Source organism: Thalassophryne amazonica, chromosome 9, assembly GCF_902500255.1.
Source record: "Thalassophryne amazonica chromosome 9, fThaAma1.1, whole genome shotgun sequence".
NCBI lineage: Eukaryota > Metazoa > Chordata > Actinopteri > Batrachoidiformes > Batrachoididae > Thalassophryne > Thalassophryne amazonica.
Window position 1 is genome coordinate 42,320,274 of NC_047111.1, and position 20,976 is coordinate 42,341,249.

The 20,976-nt window shown below is 40.0% G+C and overlaps 2 protein-coding genes across 2 annotated transcripts in view; one reads left to right on the forward strand and one right to left on the reverse strand.

The window, feature by feature from the left end:
- Positions 1-706, reverse strand: part of ube2b (ubiquitin-conjugating enzyme E2B (RAD6 homolog)) — a 39,663-nt gene extending 38,957 nt beyond the window's left edge. Inside the window, exon 1 of the mRNA XM_034177964.1 lies at positions 518-706. Within this exon, the coding sequence (XP_034033855.1) occupies positions 518-561 (44 nt within the window). The 5' untranslated portion in view covers positions 562-706. The remainder of the gene's footprint in view (positions 1-517) is intronic.
- Positions 1-20,976, forward strand: part of ppp2cab (protein phosphatase 2 catalytic subunit alpha b) — a 54,672-nt gene that overhangs the window by 768 nt on the left and 32,928 nt on the right. The window lies entirely within an intron of this gene.

A 20,976-nucleotide genomic window follows, 5' to 3' on the forward strand; every position in this document is an offset into this window, starting at 1 on the left:
TTCTGCACGTTACAGGAATACTGTGACTGTTTTATTCAAGTAAATAAATACTACGTTAATACAAAAGTGAGGTCGCAGGCACATCAAGCAACCTGAGCACAACACCTGAAAACTCCATTTGCTCAGCCAGTGTGGGCTGAAATCATATCAATGTTACTGAAACCTCCTTTTGCACAGTTAACTCAGCCATGTAAACCAGGTGAACGACTTTTTGCTCAGACTTAAAATCTATCCTTCTAAATCTATCCTTGGAAAAAAGTCGAAATATCCCACCAGGGCTGTATCTGCGGATATCACAAAACTAAACGCTGTACCATCACAATGTCAGTCTTACAGACACCGGCACAAAGGATAAACAAGAAAATTAACGTGTACGTGTTCCAAAATATGTGTGTAAGTATATGTATATTCAGCTTCTCTGCCCCAACAATGAGCGCTAACATAAGCTAGCTACTGACAGTTTACTGGGCTAACGCCATAGCTACACAAACAACAACAAAAAAAAACATCGCTGTACCTTTTAAAATCTCTCATAAGGCGTCTCCTCGCCGGGGTCGACATTATTCCAATTTTTTTTTAAATTATAAATAAATAAAAGCTATCCCTCGACCAGAAGCCGAATCCAAAACCAAATCCAGCGTTTCTTCCGCTTCTAGCCCCTTTTCTTCTTCTCCCAAAACAACTGGCTAGCTAGCAGCTATTCGTGGTGACGTCCGAAGCTAATAGTGCAGCTGGGAGACTCTCCAAAGACATTTCGGGCGTTAATTTCCTACTTCTGTTTAAAACCTAAATCACTGACAATTAAAATAAAATAAGGTAATCAAAGCCTGAAAAGTCATTGAAGAAGCTCCCCTTGTCTTTCATTTGGGCCACAATGGAAACAATGGGAAAATATTACTTTTTTTGTGTTATAATAAAAACATTTGTGCATATAAATGTATTTTAGTTTTTACATTTTTATACGAATCAAATCAAATTCACTTTCATGTGGAAATATATAAAAATACCCTTCATACCCAAAAGGAGAAAAAAAAGCAATCGATTTATGATAAATGGACTGCATTTATATAGCATTTTTTCCCATCTGCATCAGAAGTTCAAAGCACTTTACAATTATGCCTCACATTCACCCAGACATAGGGTGATGTTCTTAATGTTCCACTTTGTGCCCCAAATTGAGATGGTTTCCAGCATTGCTATTGATAGTCAGGCTTACGTTTTTAAACACGCATTTTCAATAACAGCACTGAAACCATCTCACTCTGGGGCAAAATGCAGGACATCTGGTCACCCTGCACAATAACGTCGGGGTGCTTCCATGCAAGGTACTCACTACACACCGGGAGCAACTAGGGGATTAAGGATCTTGCCTAAGGGCCCTTAGTGATTTGCTACTCTGGCTGGATTTTGAACCAAGGATCCTCTGGTCTGAAGCCCAACACTTAACCATTAGACCATCACCTCCGCAAATTTATAGTCCTATCCTCCTCACTATGGTCATGAACTGAAAAAACAAGGTCACGATTCCCCTGTCGGGTATCTGGGCTTTCACTTGGATTTTTTAAGTTAGAATTTTATTAAATGAAATGAAAAAAGGTTATTGAATAATATGTATATGTTGCGGACATGAAGAGCGAAGCTCTTCAGCATTTCATATCTCACCATGCCATTTCCAGTTTGTGGCTTTGTCGACCATTGGTTTGTGGCTTTGTACGGTTTTTACAACAATGTTGTCCAGTTTGTGGCTTTTTCCCACTGGGCAGATTTCTTTTTTGTGCCATTTCCGGTTTGTGCCTTCGTCTACCGTTGCGTGGTGCTTCAATCCTTCACTCCTTTATTCAGTGGGCAGCAGTTAGGGTGGTATTTCACTGGGTTGAGACAGATTGAGAACAGCATTAGTGAGGGAGTTGCTGATATTTTGCGAAGTGTGTGCAGGGGCTTGCGTTCTCCTTGCATGAGTCACAGGGCATCGCTCTCGGGTTGTTTGAATTTTCAACATGACAAAAAAATATATATACCAGAGTGAAGTTGGTTACTAGTTACTTATTCAGGCACTTATTCGGCACTTTTATGTTATGCATCTCTGTGGATCCGTTGGATGTCATTCATCCCAAAAAAAATTTGTTGAATAAGTGTCTGAATAAGTAACTAGTAACTAGTAAATGGTAACCAACTTCACTCAACACGTTTTCTCTCTACAGTCACAGAGTCATTGCGGGTGTCTCCAACCCTTCACGATTTAGTTTCTGTCTGTCAGAAAGTGCGTAACATGATACAACTTCTGAGGGGTTGTGGACACACTCTTTCTTTAATATGATCGGAGAGGAACTGCACTTCTGGAAGTGCCGTGATAATGACTGAGCGCGTTCAGCGGCCCCCAGGCAAGCATGTTTGTTGCCGGCTGGGTTACAGCCTGCCGCAGTGCAACAGACAATTGAAACAATCCTTCACATGGTGATACAAGCATCAGATTTGACATGAATGTTCTTCATAAATCAATGGCATAAAAATCAGGAGCTGTTCAAAAACTTTAATGCCCTACTTATTTATTCAGCCAACAGAAGAATGACGTTTGCCCTGTTTGTTTGATTGTTTGTTTGTTTGTTTGTTTGTTCATCTCTCTGTCTGTTAGCAGATGTTAAAAACAAAAGACATGGAAAGACAGAGAGAAATTGGTTTTGTGATCATGAAAATCTGGTTAGATTTGTAATCAAGTGTGAGATCATGATCATTTTTCATGAATAATTTCATAATGTTGTTCATTGATTTCCATGTTATTTGTACATTGAACAGGCAGTGATAAACAGAGGGCTGCTGATGCTTAGCAGAGGCGTACGGTCGATTTGTATTTGTGTTATGAACCTGAAGAGCTGTCCAAAGCCAGTACAAATACAGAGGAAGCAGAATATGATTCAGAAATGTAAAATCCCAACAAAAAAACATCATCCCCTCACAGCTGAAGAGCCTCTTTCAACAGCTGTCATTTAAAAATCATCCACAGACAGGTGCTTTTAAAAAGGTACCACTCTCACGGTCGCTGGAAATGTATCATGCAATGATGACCAGAATAACATTAATCACAGAATGATGATTAAGCTTGATTGCTCTGTTGTCCTAATGGGACTGTTGGCAATAACCAAACTATTGTCAGCATGAAGTATGTCCCACTGGAAAGTTTCACAATCTCCACTACCTGTACAAATAACTGTAGCTTTTAAAGGGGCAATCCTACAAACCCACAAAACTCACATAATTTATTTACTGTTTCAAAACTAAATCTATGAAAGAGTGCATCATTTTCCCCACCGTTATGAAGAAGGGCCTTTATTGTCACTGTACATACAACAAAAATGGCTGCCTAAATGTATCCCACCCAATTACACTTAGACACAATCCAACCACTAGGAGCAGTGAACAACCACAGTCAGGGTCCCACTTCCAGATCTAGGGACCCTACCTGTGTCTCAGTTTAAGGGCTACATGTGGTAGTCGCACAGCATCAAGGCTGTCTCATTTCGAAGGGTTACGACTGATGAATTCAGCTTTCTTTGGCTAAAAACAACTGATACAACATGTGTGTCCTTCACAGCCCAAACAATTGCAAGAGTCATTGAGCAATTTTTTTTCAAGGTGAAATTGTTGAGAAATTTTTTAAAAAGACAATGCAAAATTCTCCATGAACTGGACACATTTTTTTATTTTTATTTATTTTTTTTGGTTTGGCCTCCGCTGTCTTAGAAGGCCATAGTTCTGGAGGATACAGACTTAGAAGGACACAGCCCCTGAATTGAGACACAGCCACCGCATTGGCCCAGGGCATTGAAACAAGCCTGACCCTAATGCACGTGTTTGATGATGGGAGGAGACTAATGGAGACACGTGAACACCAAGCAAACTTCACACAGTTTGGAGCTTGGTATGGGTGGACTCAAACCCTGTATCTTCTTGCTCAGGCACGAGTGCTAACCACAGAGCCACCATGCTGCTCGATAGATGGCAGATATTGTTGCAGAAGCTGCACAAGTCCATCAACACGTGAACCAGCTCGACACTGTGACTGCAGTGATCCCACCACAGGACCCCAGTAAAATCCAACTTAAAGCTCTTCCTTAGTGTCCAATTAAACCAGCTTAATCTTGCACCTGACTGTGGGAGTGCAACCCTGCTATCAATAGACACACAGCCATTTTAATATAGCACTATTGGGAGAATGTAGGCGACCCACAGACACAAGCTCGTGTGGCCATAGTGCTAAGTATATAAAGCAAAATACATTTATATGATACGTGGCTATGGTGAGAATGAAAACAAGTTTATGAGGTTTCATCACCGTCTTAAAGAAGTGATTTGATGGACACAGAAATGGTGACAGTATAAAGCTGACTGCGTCTTTCAGTCAGTGACGATGGGAACTAATGGATCAGACATTATTTTCGAAGTCTCCGTTTTGCCTTTTGTGTGTGTGTGGGGGGGGGAAGGTGACACACTGTCTGTCAGAAGCTGGACAAAGGCCTGCATCCTGCCAAAATAGGCAGGAGCGTGTGACGCTGTGGTCAAGTGCTTTTAATAGAAAGCAAAGAGAAATGGCACATAGCTTCTATTACACAGTAAATGTTATAGCTCGACGCTGCAGTACGTGCATTGGGACCCAGTCAAGATAGTGTTAAATCAACTCTCTCGCTCTGTTAGAGCTGATCAACTTGATTTAACATGATGGCAGAGTTGATTTAACACTATTTAACTCTGAATCTGTTGTCACCCTAGATGGCTGCCAAACCAGGGCTCAGGCCAGTTGAGGGTGGAAGGAACGATGTGTAACACTAGCACATGCGCCCAGATCTGATCTGTCTCTGTCCATTAGTTTGTTTGATTGACAACAGGATATCTGAAAAGGACATGACCCACTTTCTCTGAAATTTGTTGGAGAGGTGGACTTTGGTTCAATTAAGAATGACTATAATTTGATGTGACTCTGGCTTGGGGGTGGATCTTGTCTTTGATCTTTAAGCATTGACCTTTGACCTTCATTCCTTTGATCCCAATCTCATCTTTAGTATCTGATCCAGATTCCTTTATTCCTGTAATGAGGATTGTGTATAACTTCAGCAATCATCATCAAAGGTCATGATCTGCCCCTTGATTCTGATTTGATCCAGATCTTGCCTTTGATCTCACATCCTGATTTCTGCAGTGATTGCTGATTAGTTCAGTATTCAGGATCTGCTCCTTGATCCTAATTCCTTCAAGCCTGATTTTAAGAAAATCCTGTACTGAATGTGTATGAAAAATAATTACATTCAGTATATTCCACTATAGGCATTTATAGGGGGAGGTGATGGTCTAGTGGTTAAGGTGTTGGGTTTGAGTCCAGAAGATCATGGGTTCAAATCCCTGCCTGACTGGAAAATCACTAAGGGCCCTTGGGCAAGGCATTTAATCCCCTATTGCTCCCGGTGTGTAGTGAGCGCCTTGTATGGCAGCACCCTGACACCGGGGTGAATGTGAGGCATAATTGTAAAGCAGATGGAAAAGCGCTATATAAATGCAGTCCATTTATAAATAAAAAGAACCAAGATTATCCTATTTTGCTCGATCATGAAAATGTTTTCAGTCAGAAATTATTCATCTACGAGTATAAACTGTGGCTAAATACAGATGAAGACATAGTTGATGTATATTTTGTCAAAGCTATCTATGAATCATTTTTTAAGTATTTTCTGTCTTCTCATCATTGTGTCTGTTTGTGGTGGCACTCACCTGAGTGCTGTTTTAGTTCCGAATCACTTCGTCTGTGTCTGTGTGAGTGGGTGTGTCGCTTCACTCTGTCATTTCTGTTTCACGGTGTTAAATGAATGATGCCACAATGTATCACTCCCCACTTTCGACTCTTTGCTGGTTCTTTGGTTTTCATGCCTAATTTTCAACAGTTTTTGTCTGTAGTTAATCTCAGTTTGAGCTGTCTGTCTGTTGTCCAGCTGTTCTCCAGAACAGTACAAAAAGACCTCCACATCACATAAATATTTTCATCGATAAGAAACCTGTGTGAGCATCCTTCATTGGATTGTAAATCCTGGTAGTTGTTGCAGTGGTAGTCATTAAGAGAATCAAGCGCGTTGCATGTGGGGATCCATGGGCTCTAGATTGGGTCATGTTTATTAAAGAGGTAGCTGACATTTTTCAAGGCTGGTAATAAATGAAGCAAAGTTTCTTTAATGAGTTGGAATGGCATGTGAGTCCAGAATGTTTTTCAAGCTTTAGACCTCAACAGTTTTTAGAAGAAGAACACAAACGTTTCATTTCCTGTTAATTATGTAATTTTCTAATGTTAATCTACTGTCTTAATTCACTGTTTCGCAGTTGTGAATGTTGCGCAGTCTCACGGTCTGTGACTCATGCAAGAGGTTGGTTTCAGCAAAGTTCCGGTTTAGGGCACAATGTAAAGTGATAGAAGCCGTACACACGTGCACATGCACGTGTACACGCACAAGGCCACTTAGCTATAATAATATAGATAGGCTTTTGAAAAAGATTATACTTTGGACAGTAAAAGTAACAGCTTAGGACAAGCAATATGCCAGTTAAAGGGTAATATTAATGGTTATTATTGATATTTATTTTATTTTATGTATTTATTATTTTGTAAAATGAAAAGGAAGGATTATCATAAGCCATGATTTGCCAGTTTTGATGGAACAGTGTCATTACCCAACATGACCTGAAGGCTACTCTCTGCATTTGACAAACAACATAAAATAACCTTATTATGGCTCAGTTGCAACAATATAGAGTTGAATTGTACATCATCCGATCAAGGGATATACATACAACATTATGAAAATAAGGATGTGAGCTGGTGGCCACACTTCCAAAGAGGAGTTCGTTGCAAACCTGGCACAGCTCACTTCAGAGCAGCTGGCCATTAATACAGATTTTGTCAAAATTTATCAAACCAGGGCAGATGTTTGTGAGAAACTGCAGTTGTCTTTTCTTAAAAAGAGCCACATACAAATGGCTCAAACTCCAGCCTCGGTCCTGCAGAGCTTGATGGAGCGTGGAGTGTGGTCACCTGGGGTTAATATTGGCCGAGTCTTGATTAGCTGTCTTCCTCGCTCGTGATGTGTGTATGAGGTCACACAGGACATTTTAACCTTACTCATCAGTTTCGCTCTAATGATCCATTAGTTGCCACACAAACCTGCTGACAGCTGTGAGATTCCATCCTGAGTGTCACGGCGGGGCTGTGACGGCTCAAACAACAAGAACACAGTCCATCAGTGCTAATGAAGAGCGAAGCTTTAAGGCGGTACAAGATAATCGTCTCATTACAGCTGTGATGTGTCATGACATGAGCACGGGCCATGTTAGTAATTTAATGATCGCGCTGGCTGAGGGCGGCCTGTCAGATCTATGAAGGGCATCAATGCTTTGAGTGGCAGAAAACAAGCTTGTATTGTTCAAAACTATTCTTTCATGTGATTCAAAATAAATTACAGAGAAGATGGTCATTAGCTTGTGTAAGTAATCATTAAAACCAGAAACACACAAAAAATGTGTGTTTTATGGTTAGTATATCAAATATGGTACATTTAGACATCTACTTATAGGAAAGAAATGTTCCTAATGTTCTATACCGGAGCCTCGAAACTGTACGTAAAAGAGGTGAACAGAAAAAATTCTAATAAATTAACCTGACATCCCACGTGATGTCTCTATAACACTTTGGAACAACCTTGTAGGTGCCATATCAGTGATTGAAGATTTGCTCATGAACATGTTGATGCTACATGTTATTATTATTATCAAAATTGCACTCAAGAGTTGCCTTTTATGTACGCCAATGACTATGGTTGCCTACCTGCCACTTATTTGATGGTTTTGCTGGTGGTTGAACATCTTATGGAAAAAAAAAAATGTAATTAAAAAGTTATGTAATAATGTAGACAATGACAATTCTTTGTAATTTAACCACTCTATACCTCTGGTAAAAAAAAAAAACAAAAACAAAAACAGTGGTATTAAGGGAGTCATTCTGCCTAAGCCTGAGTGACATTTTCATAATAGAAGATTTTAATTAAAATTGTTACAGTTCAGTAGGTTGCATATGTGAAGGAATAACCAACAGAAGATTTAGGATTGTTCCAGGTTGTACTAATACCCTGCCAGCTCCATTTTGGTGTGTCAGCAACTAATTCCACAGACGGCCATTTTGGATAGTTAGCACTGGGAATACCAACATCGCTAAATTCATACTGTGTGACTTTTGTAAGAAAAAGAACACACCAAAGAAACAAAGACCTGTTAAAGGTGAAGATTTGAGGAAGCTGCAAGATTTCTATGGAGTCACAGAAGTTTTTGGCGTATGCCGCAACAGATGTTTGCTGTTGTTATAGTATTGTACCCCTGATTAGATCCAGTATTACCAAGTATTGAGTAACTGCTATTCACTTACATGTATGCCAATTATCAATGGTTAATTGTTTATTATCTTTCAAAATGTATTTAGTAAGGTATGAATGCTGTTGTTTGAATACCATATGAGTTGGTACCATAACTTCTTGTCTGTTGTTATTGTGTAGTTCTGCTTGATTCCATTATTTTTAAATATTTGTTATTTGTCTACTTGCCAGTTATATGTTATTGGTATATGTTATATTCCCAATTCTACCTTTATATACCTCATTAGTGTGGGATACATGTTTGTGGTTTGTGGTATAGGAGGATAAAATCTTCAAAATATATGAAATTGGTACTTAGATATTGGTTTTCAATATGCGTGACTTGCCATAAATAAAGTTAGATTTCAACATTATTGCATTGTGTGCTTCCATTTATATTTCATATTATACTTTCTAATACCATTAAAGAAATTTAGGAAAAATTTTGACAAATTTTGAGGATAAGTGAATTACCCCTGCACTGGAAAGGACACCTTGGTGGATAACATTACCGATGATCTTTGTTCATTTTTACATACATTGCTGAATGAAATTGCACCAGTGAAAAGTAGACGGCTGTACCATCAATAACAGACACCAAGGTTAACTGGAAAGCTGAAATTTCTCAGATACAACATGAGCATGTATGGCATCATGAAAGGTTGGGAAGTTTATCAAAGGTGGTACGATTGTTTGGGTGGGTGTAAAGATGCTCTGTCAAATGTTAGGACAGCTTGTTTCTCTAAATTAGTGACAATAAGCACAACTTGAAATTTCTGTTTGATACAATGACAAAGCTTGCTGGGCCCAAAAATCGAAATGCTGTCTAAAGTTTGCAGTTGAGGATTTTATAGGGGTTTTTTTTTTCATTGCTTACCAAGAACATATTGTCTGAGATAGTAAAGGGTTTCAAGTGTACTATTTGTTTTCTTGATCCTGTTCCTAGCTTGTCATGAATCTGTGGATAACACATGTATATAATAATAATGCTCTTTATTTAACCAGAGAGAAATTCCATTGAGATCGAAACCTCTTTTACAAGGATGACCTGGCCAAGAAAGGCAGCAGCACACGTCATAATGGACAGGTAAACATCAACATGAGGTTGTTGGTGATAATAAAATACAGTCATCTTGGTCATAATAATAGTGCATATGATGTCTCAAGCAGATTTAGATTTAGAAACATAGGCATTGAACAGAATAATCCCATTCACGAGCTTGTAAAATAGACTGGAAGGTGTTCAAGGAAGTCAGTCTGGGCTGTTTCAGTTTGGACTGAAGAACATTGCAATCTGAGGTCATTCTTTCTAAAGGCATTCTTTCCCACTTCAGTACAGACACAAAGTACACAAAACATAACATGTCATTAGAGCGCAGAGCATAACAGCTTTCTGATCTCTGAAGTAAACTGGATAAATAGGTCGGCACCAGACCAATAAGAATTTTGTAAACCAGAATCATCCAATGTATATTAATGACTGACAGTCAAAGAGGGCGTGCCCGCTTTGGCATGCAACTCACAGCGGTGGGTGAGGCGGCTACAACCAGTGATGGATCAAATTTGAATTTATTAATTTAATTGTCAAATTTCAAATAACCTGTATGTCATGGAAATACAAAAACAGAAAAAAAGAATAAAAGAATATTTCTTTTTCTATACTAAATGAAAGTCTGCCCCTCACAGTATAGCCACCAGCTTCACATCCAATAAACTCATCTTTTGAGTCAATGAAATGAGTTCAGGTCATTTCTCATCAATGTGTCTGGGAAAAAAATCTAAACTGAAAGACATGAAGAGAACTCTCCACCAAGGATGTTATGTTGCTGTCTGTTCGTCATCATGATATCTCAAAAGAGAATGAATGAGTTTCACTTTAACTTCTTGGAGTTTCAGGCACTGAGTCCAGGAAAATCTCATTAAATCCTCATGGATCATTAGACCAGGGAGCCTCTAATCTTGGACTTTGATCTTAATTACAGGATTAAAAGAATCAGGATGTAAAAAAAAAAAACAGGACTATAATCAGGATCAAAGGTCAGGATGGATGAAAAACTAGGATCAAAGATGAGTGTTTATAGTCAAATGTTAGCAATCAGACTCTAGGGTCAGTGAATAGGCTCACACGCCAGCAATCAGAATCAGTGATCAGGATTGAAGTTGGGTGATACAGATCAAAGGCCAGCAATCAAGATTAAAGTTCAGGATAAAGGATGAATGGTTAGGATCAAAGCTTAGTAACCAGAATGGTTAGGATCAAAGGTCAGCAATCAGAATCAACAATCAAGATCAAAGATGCATGATCAGGAACAATGGCCAACAGTCAGGATTAAAGACAAGATGAGCGATTGGGGTCAAAGGTCAGCAAACAGGATAAAAAACATAAATGGTCAGGATGAAAGGGCAGCATTCAGGATCAAACATCACTGATTAGGAGGAAAGGTCAGCAATCATGAACAAATTTCATGGTTCTGATTCAACAGTCCTTATTCCCCAAGTGTGTAGTGCCGAGCATGACCGCACCCTGACACGTGCGTGCGTGCGTGTGTGTGTGATCACTGTAAAGTGCTTTGACTATGAAAATGTGATGCCGTCCATTTACATGGTTTATCCACTAGAGTGGACAAAAGAGTGGAATTTGGTTTGTGGCTTCATTGAAATGTAAGTGTCTTTGTTTCCAGAAGACAAGGTTCCCGGTTCCTGACCACTCCTGCCCATTTGCCACTCCATAATGTGGAGTTGTGGCAGGAACCACAACTTGTGCTTTAAGTGTCTAAAATTTGTACTAAACAAACCCAAATCAGATCTGCTGTGACAGTACGTCCTCTCTGAACGCTGCTTTAATTCACTAGAAAACTGTGATGAACAAATTACAGTGGAAAAGCCTTATTCACATTAATTAGTTTTTATTAATGTACTTCTTCAAGCTTTTTCTTAACCTGCTGCTTTAATGAAGTATCTTCAACCTGGGCAGCCTGAGGTGTTGCTGTATGGACAGCAGATGGCGCTCAAGGTCGTAGAAGGTAAGAATAACTTGCTGTTGTCATGGTTTCAAGTATCCAGGAGGCAAAATACTGAAGGATAATTCTAGTTTGTCCTCCAACACTAAAAATACTGCGAATGATAATGCTTGTAAAAAGTACCTAATGTGTAGATTGTGTGTGTGTGTGTGTGTGTGTGTGTGTGTGTGTGTGTGTGTGTGTGTGTGTGTGTGTGTGTGTGTGTGTATATATATATATATATATATATATATATATATGTGTGTGTGTGTGTGTGTGTATTTACAGATAGATAGACAGATAGATAGATAGATGCGTGCACAGAGGTTTATCGGTCAGGTGACCTGATGATGCCCCACCGATGTAATGTTCTGTTCACCTGATGATGTATTGTGAGAAGTCCAGCATGTGTTCCTCTCCCCCACTCTCTACCAGTGTTATGAATCATTCTTTCCTCCTCTGAGTGGTAAACACTAACATCCATCATCCATCCCAAACAATCCAGCTGTCATCATCCTCATCATCTCCTCTGCCGTATCACAAACAGCCTCCTGGATGTTGATGTTCTGAAGCTGGTTCTGTCATGTCATCCTGACAGCTTGGCATCAAGATCAAACACACGGCCTACATCGGCCTGGCCGGTGTTACAGCAGGCTTTTTACCTGAACCACCTTGGCACACCGGCAGAATTTAAATTTCTATTTTGAAGGGCATTAGCAGATGTAGGCAGAGCGCCACAGGCCAGCTGATGGACTGCAGCCATGTGACGCTTCCTTAACGGCCGCTTTGTGCTCACAATGGCTCCGTCCACTCCTGTGTTGAATAACCTGCATGCTGCCTTATACAACAGCAGTCACCATGTCATCACTCCCATAACTACAAATAAACTTTCGGGACCATTGCCAATGGAGACAAAGTGGCTTCTCATAAATCTGCCCCATAAAAGACAGCAAACTGTGTAATCCCTTGACTTTAAACTGTCTTAGCTTTGTTGACAACTTGCAAAGGTGGACATTTGGTGAGAAAAGCACATGCATAAATAAAGGCTATAACAGGCCTAGTAGATATGATTTAGTGCCTCTAGATGTCGTACTAAAGCACCAGCATCTCAGAACGTAACACCTGGAGAAACATAATTGATTGTCTATAACAAATTCAAATAATTTCCTTAGGTTTCCTATTTTTCAGTGGATGTTGAGGTCACCCGTCTCTTTAAAATGAGTGGACGCGCAGTAGGTGCTCAATGTGGGATTCACATGTACTAAATGCGCATACGTGGCTGAATCAACAATGAAAACAATGAACAGGAAAGTGCAGATTACATCACACAAGAGAGGGAGTGTATTTATTTGTTTGTTTGTTTGTACTTGCAGCAGGACGTCAGGTTAAACCCTAAAAATAAACCATCTCTCAGACCATCCCCGTGCATGCACAGGGATGGGGGTGTGTGGAGTTGTTTTGTAACTGTTCATTCCTCAGAGTCACAGTGCACAGCTTGGATGAAGCTGTTTCCAACGCAATGGAACACTGATGTGGAGAATAAAGATTTGCTGAATGCTCACGTCATGTAAAACTGGCTGCACTGTCACCGTCCTGCAGGGCACCCCAGGAGGCAAAAAGCTTCTCATAATGCAGAAAGCTGTATCTGGAAGGGCCACTGCTAGCCATTTGGGTGCCTTAAATGTAATTAATTTGGGTTGTCTTGCCAGGATAGAATAAAAATAAATTCTCTAAATATCTACAAATGTGCTGGCCCAATATGTGCACCTAATACAAAACTACTGGTGAGCTTTAGTTATTTGTTCACAGTGCAATAAGCATTGCAGCTAACATTTCTGTGAAGGTTCTCAGTTGTCCAGGTGGTTTCCATAGTAGAGAAGCTTGAATGTTCGACTGGACTGGGTTGCTTGACGCGAGGACGTTTCACTTCTAATCACAGAAGCTTCCTCAGCTAAAATTGTCGCTCTGATAGTCTGACTTCTGTCTTGACTCTTGTACTCTTGTAAAGAAGAATAACAGAAGCCAGCAAAAGCTGGAGTTTTAAACCTACTAGACCCCTCCTACGGAGAGGCAGACTGCTATTGGCTATTGACTAACAATTGCTCTAATTAGCACCTATTGTGCTCTAGTTAGCACCCTCCTAATGACAGGGCAGCTGTCCCTCCTAACGATGGGACTGACACCTCTCCTGACGACGTAAATGACTCATTACCATGAACAAAAGACTGAAATTGCTTTGACCTGAGTACCCCATTGTAAACAGGGGACAAAGCATGTCTCAAATTCCCTCCCCAATTAAGGCTGGGTTTCAACTGTTAATTTCCAAAACCAGCTGTGTCAGGCCTAACTTCTGTTTATAACAGGTGATTTTTTTAAGATCACAGTCACAGAATTGTAGGATTATGGAGATGTTTCACATGAAACCTTAAACACTAAATAACCAATTTGCTCAATATGACCCCTTTAATAATGATCTTATTTGATCAAATGCATAATATGAACTACAACCCCTGGCAATAATTATGGAATTACCGACCTCGGAGGATGTTCATTCAGTTGTTTAATTTTGTAGAAAAAAAGCAGATCACAGACATGACACAAAACTAAAGTCATTTCAAATGGCAACTTTCTGGCTTTAAGAAACACTATAAGAAATCAGGAAAAAAAATTGTGGCAGTCAGTAACGGTTACTTTTTTAGACCAAGCAGAGGGAAAAAAAATATGGAATCACTCAATTCTGAGGAAAAAAATGATGGAATCATGAAAAACAAAAGAACGCTCCAACACATCACTAGTATTTTGTTGCACCACCTCTGGCTTTTATAACAGCTTGCAGTCTCTGAGGCATGGACTTAATGAGTGATAAACAGTACTCTTCATCAATCTGGCTCCAACTTTCTCTGATTGCTGTTGCCAGATCAGCTTTGCAGGTTGGAGCCTTGTCATGGACCATTTTCTTCAGCTTCCACCAAAGATTTTCAATTGGATTAAGATCTGGACTATTTGCAGGCCATGACATTGACCCTATGTGTCTTTTTGCAAGGAATGTTTTCACAGTTTTTGCTCTATGGCAAGATGCATTATCATCTTGAAAAATTATTTCATCATCCCCAAACATCCTTTCAGTTGATGGGATAAGATTTCTTATAGTGTTTCTTAAAGCCAGAAAGTTGCCATTTGAAATGACTTTAGTTTTGTGTCATGTCTGTGATCTGCTTTTTTTCTACAAAATTAAACATCATCCCCAAACATCCTTTCAACTGAGAATTAAGAAATCAGGAAAAATAATTGTGGCAGTCAGTAATGGTTACTTTTTTAGACCAAGTAGAGGGGAAAAAAATATGGACTCACACAATTCTGAGGAATAAATTATGGAATCACCCTGTAAATTTTCATCCCCAAAACTAACACCTGCATCAAATCAGATCTGCTCGTTAGTCTGCATCTAAAAAGGAGTGATCACACCTTGGAGAGCTGTTGCACCAAGTGGACTGACATGAATCATGGCTCCAACACGAGAGATGTCAGTTGAAACAAAGGAGAGGATTATCTCTTAAAAGAGGGTAAATCATCACGCAATGTTGCAAAAGATGTTGGTTGTTCACAGTCAGCTGTGTCTAAACTCTGGACCAAATACAAACAACATGGGAAGGTTGTTAAAGGCAAACATACTGGTAGACCAAGGAAGACATCAAAGCGTCAAGACAGAAAACTTAAAGCAATATGTCTCAAAAATTGAAAATGCACAACAAAACAAATGAGGAACGAATGGGAGGAAACTGGAGTCAACGTCTGTGACCGAACTGTAAGAAACCGCCTAAAGGAAATGGAATTTACATACAGAAAAGCTAAATGAAAGCCATCATTAACACCTAAAGGTCGTGGGCTGTGGATGACTGGATGAAAGTCATATTCAGTGATGAATCTGCATTGGGCAAGGTGATGATGCTGGAACTTTTGTTTGGTGCCATTCCAATGAAATTTATAAAGATGACTGCCTGAAGAGGCATATAAATTTCCACAGTCATTGATGATATGGGGCTGCATGTCAGGTAAAGGCACTGGGGAGATGACTGTCATTACATCATCAATAAATGCACAAGTTTACATTGATATTTTGGACACTTTTCTTATCCCATCAATTGAAAGGATGTTTGGGGATGATGAAATCATTTTTCAAGATGATAATGCATCTTGCCATAGACGAAAACTGTGAAAACATTCCTTGCAAAAAGACACATAGGGTCAATGTCATGGCCTGCAAATAGTCCGGATCTTAATCCAATTGAAAATCTTTGGTGGAAGTTGAAGAAAATGGTCCATGACAAGGCTCCAACCTGCAAAGCTGATCTGGCAACAGCAATCAGAGAACGTTGGAGCCAGATTGATGAAGAGTACTGTTTGTCACTCATTAAGTCCATGCCTCAGAGACTGCAAGCTGTTATAAAAGCCAGAGGTGGTGCAACAAGATACTAGTGATGTGTTGGAGCGTTCTTTTGTTTTTCATGATTCCATAATTTTTTCCTCAGAATTGAATGATTCCATAGTTTTTTCCCTCTGTTTGGTCTAAAAAAAGTAACCGTTACTGACAATTTTTTTCCTGATTTCTTATAGTGTTTCTTAAAGCCAGAAAGTTGCCATTTGAAATGACTTTAGTTTTGTGTCATGTCTGTGATCTGCTTTTTTTTCTACAAAATTAAACAACTGAATGAACATCATCTGAGGCTGGTGATTCCATCATTTTTGCCAGGGGTTGTATATGAATATGATCTTCATTTTTAAATCTGCCGTTTGAAATTTAAAACCCGAATGAAAAACCCCATTGATCATTTCAGTTAATCAATCAAATATCATATTTTAAACAATTCATTTAGCATGAATGTAAAGGTATAACTGAAGGTTATATGAAGATGAACTCTGCTGCTTGGTAGACTGTATGGACAGTGCCTGTGTGATGTCACCCATTGGTTTTCTATAGAAACCCTGAAGAGCCCAAATGAAGCCTGTGCCTCGGCTATGTTCTGTATGGCGCCATGTTCAGAGAAACTAAATGACAGCCTCATAAATGCATAAAGGGGTGGCACGTGCGATGTGCATGGCTCTACATGTGACAAAAGACACCTGAACATGCCCCTCTCACAGAGTCCCACCCACCTAACCTGGGTTTGGGTGTTTATTAAATCATATTTTGGGGACTATGCTGTGGTTCTCCTAATGGGTTACTTTGTTGTGTACATTAAAAGTTATGAGCCGCATATTTTCTCAATAAGTGGAGCTAACGGATAAAGCTACTGACAGCTGGTAAAAGTGCTAACGCCGTTAGCATACAACATTAAATCCGAGAGTTTGACTCAGTGTGTCAGCTGCAACAGTGTGGTGACCCGTTACGACGCTTCACCAACAAGCCAGATTATTCCAGGTGTTTGTCATAAAATACTTCAAATCCTTACTCTGGATGGCATTACCGTGACCTCTAGTAATACTGTGAGAAATCTTGGAGTCATTTTTGATCAGGATATGTCATTCAAAGCACATATTAAACAAATATGTAGGACTGCTTTTTTGCATTTACGCAATATCTCTAAAATTAGAAAGGTCTTGTCTCAGAGTGATGCTGAAAAACTAATTCATGCATTTATTTCCTCTAGGCTGGACTATTGTAATTCATTATTATCAGGTTGTCCTAAAAGTTCCCTGAAAAGCCTTCAGTTAATTCAAAATGCTGCAGCTAGAGTACTAACGGGGACTAGAAGGGGAGAGCATATCTCACCCATATTGGCCTCTCTTCATTGGCTTCCTGTTAATTCTAGAATAGAATTTAAAATTCTTCTTCTTACTTATAAGGTTTTGAATAATCAGGTCCCATCTTATCTTAGGGACCTCATAGTACCATATCACCCCAATAGAGCGCTTCGCTCTCAGACTGCAGGCTTACTTGTAGTTCCTAGGGTTTGTAAGAGTAGAATGGGAGGCAGAGCCTTCAGCTTTCAGGCTCCTCTCCTGTGGAACCAGCTCCCAATTCAGATCAGGCAGACAGACACCCTCTCTACTTTTAAGATTAGGCTTAAAACTTTCCTTTTTGCTAAAGCTTATAGTTAGGGCTGGATCAGGTGACCCTGAACCATCCCTTAGTTATGCTGCTATAGACTTAGACTGCTGGGGGGTTCCCATAATGCACTGAGTGTTTCTTTCTCTTTTTGCTCTGTATGCACCACTCTGCATTTAATCATTAGTGATTGATCTCTGCTCCCCTCCACAGCATGTCTTTTTCCTGGTTCTCTCCCTCAGCCCCAACCAGTCCCAGCAGAAGACTGCCCCTCCCTGAGCCTGGTTCTGATGGAGGTTTCTTCCTGTTAAAAGGGAGTTTTTCCTTCCCACTGTCGCCAAGTGCTTGCTCACAGGGGGTCGTTTTGACCGTTGGGGTTTTTACGTAATTATTGTATGGCCTTGCCTTACAATATAAAGCGCCTTGGGGCAACTGTTTGTTGTGATTTGGCGCTATATAAATAAAATTGATGATGATGATGGTTGATGATGAACCAAAGACGAGAAGCGGAGATGCTTCACTCAGTGGCTGTCAATCAAAGCAACCACACACCCCAATTATACAGAATTTTAGGGCTTAAAACATCTTAAACTAAGTCGAAAAGAGTTTCCCCCCTGTACAGCTGTCACAGAGGCAGAAATTGGTTAAAGAGACTAAAACCATTTTTGTACCAGGCTGTAAACATGCTGCTCTAAAGTTGGACATTTTAACATGGAGGCCTATGGGAAAGTGCTCTGTTTTGGAGCCAGTCTCAATCGGCCAGTCAACATACTACACTGCCGCGTCCACCTCATTTATATAGCAGGCTCAGGTTGCCGCTCGGTTAACACATCATGCGGCATGTGGAAACTGTAAATGATTGATGCTGATTTGTGGTGTGGCCCCCCTGTGACTTTGGGCACCTGGTCTTCAGACTGTGCAAGCCTGTGCATTAGTCTGGACCTGGTTGTGGTTATTGATGGCTCCAAATGCTACTTCAGTCACAGACTCAGCACCTGACACACACACACACACACACACACACACACACACACACACACACACACACACACACACACACACACACACACACACACACACACACACACACACACACACACACACACGAGTGTGTGTGCAGCCCGACAGACAGAGGAGGTGCATTATCCTTCACAAGGAAACTACACGCTAATCCAATATCTTTTTAACTAAAATTGCATAAGATAGCATCTGATGGAGGAGAAAACTGCATTTTTATTTAAAGTGCTGCCTTATTATTATTATTATTATGATTATGATGATCATTAATTTGGATATTTTGGAGCCCCCTCCAACACTTGGTGACCTATGCACAATGGGTGATGTAACGGCAAATTTGCACAAATAAGAACCCACAAATAATTCCATGAATGACGTGAGAGTCAGTGCGGATGACTGGCGGAACTGCAGAATAGATTTGGTGTGTGCTGATTCTACAGCTAACTGTGATAAAATGAAGGAGATAGAAAGTACACATCACCTTCTCTGGCTTTTGACTTCAGAGCCAGAGAAGAGAATAACTATGAAACTACAAATATGATGAATTCAAACTGAAACATAATGTAAACTGTTTCCGATTATTTTTAAGGGGAGCAAGGGTGCAATTTAGAACTAGAAATTGGGGGGGACAAAGTGCGAGGCCTGCAGGGCCGAAGCCCATAGGCCTGGGGTCTGGGAGCCGCTTTAGGCCTCCAGAAGCCAACGGTTTCTAGATAAGCTCAGATGCATTCTGAGCATCCAGAACAGTAATTTTAATGTTTTGAGAAGACCATAAAGTGGACACCATTTGACTTATGCAATTTGAAACTGTGGATATATGAGGGTAGATCGAAAGGTTCTCGGCCTCACCAAGAAGGGTTGTCAGGATACTCCTAGTTCCTGGTTATTTTTCAGTATAGTCCCCCTTCACCTCAATGCACTTTGTCCAGCAGTGCTCCAACATTCCGATGCCTTCATGGTAGAAGGCTTCATTTTGGTCCTTCAGGTAGGACTCTACAGCCTTAATGATGTCATCATCCGACTCAGTGTCAATGGCAATCCATGTCATCATGGATTGCCTTGGGTGTCATGCCCTTTTTATGCAGATATTTAATCACCACATGAGCTTCTTTTGTGTCCATTTTTGGATCTTCACTAGATCTGAAGACTTTCAAAGAGCCTCACCTAAAAATAAATAAAGACAGACGCATGAATGTTAGTGCAGAACCATACAAGGCATAATAGTTTACACCTGCATCATAGATTTGGAGATGCTGCCCTGCCTTCTAGGTGAGGCTGAGAACTTTTCGATCTACCCTCGTATATAAATGCAGTCCATTTAATTGCTCTAATGGTAGGTTTTGGTTATAAGGACACTATTCTCTGAATTCAAACTAAAGATCATTGCAGATTTATTTCATTTTTCTCAGTTGTATATATTTAACATCTGACATTTTTATTATTATTATTATTAAACAGTCTGTCTTTACCTGTAGGATTGCAGCTTTAGTAGAAAAAACTCTTGTTTAATTTGATGATATTTGCACTGTTTCATGTTGTCTTTTCATCTTGCCTACAGAAGGATCTGACTCACTCATCTTCAACTGCTTATTCCAATTAAGGGTCACAAGGAGCTGCAGTACAAAAGGATCTAAGAGGTTCTATTAATGATGACTATAAATCAACATGCGGTGTGTGTGTGTGTGTGTGTGTGTGTGTGTGTGTGTGTGTGTGTGTGTGTGTGTGTGTGTGTGTGTGTGTGTGTGTGTGTGTGTGTGTGTGTGTGTGTGTGTGTGTGTCAGTGAGTGGCCCTAAAAGCAGATTTGATTTTGATTCAGTCTTTGAACAATGGTGTGTGTGTGTGTGTGTGTGTGTGTGTGTGTGTGTGTGTGTGTGTGTGTGTGTGTGTGTGTGTGTGTGTGTGTGTGTGTATTAACAGCTGAATGTTTGTGCTTTCCATAGAGGCTCCAATCAATCAGAAAGTATGTTTCATCTGTTTGGACCAAATGAATTTTGACACTAACTAAGCATTTGATTTTAATGATTTATTTATTACATGGTGTAGTGGATAACAACTGGGTCTAGCAAAAAAGTAATTAACTAAGATTTGTGCAGACTGTCAGCTTTAATTTGAGATAATCTGCATTCAAATCAAATAAAGTCCTATAGAGTCCCTGAGGCATATTTACACATTTCAGACACTAACACCACCACACAGGTACAGGTGTGTGTGTGTGTGTGTGTACATATTATGAGATGTGTGATTTGTGATGTCAAAGTGAAAGAAAAAACTGACAAAAAGAAATGTTGTGATCGCTCACAAAATATTCTCAACTCTTCCCTGACTCGAATTCAACCTCTCCTCTACTTTTTGAGACATCTCGCACACAGACAGACAGATGGAGGTGATCCCGTAACCTCCCCCCTCTCTCTTGATTGATCATCAATAAACGTCGCTGATTGATGCGCTGAAATTTTGTCCGGTAGCCTACTTTCCAAA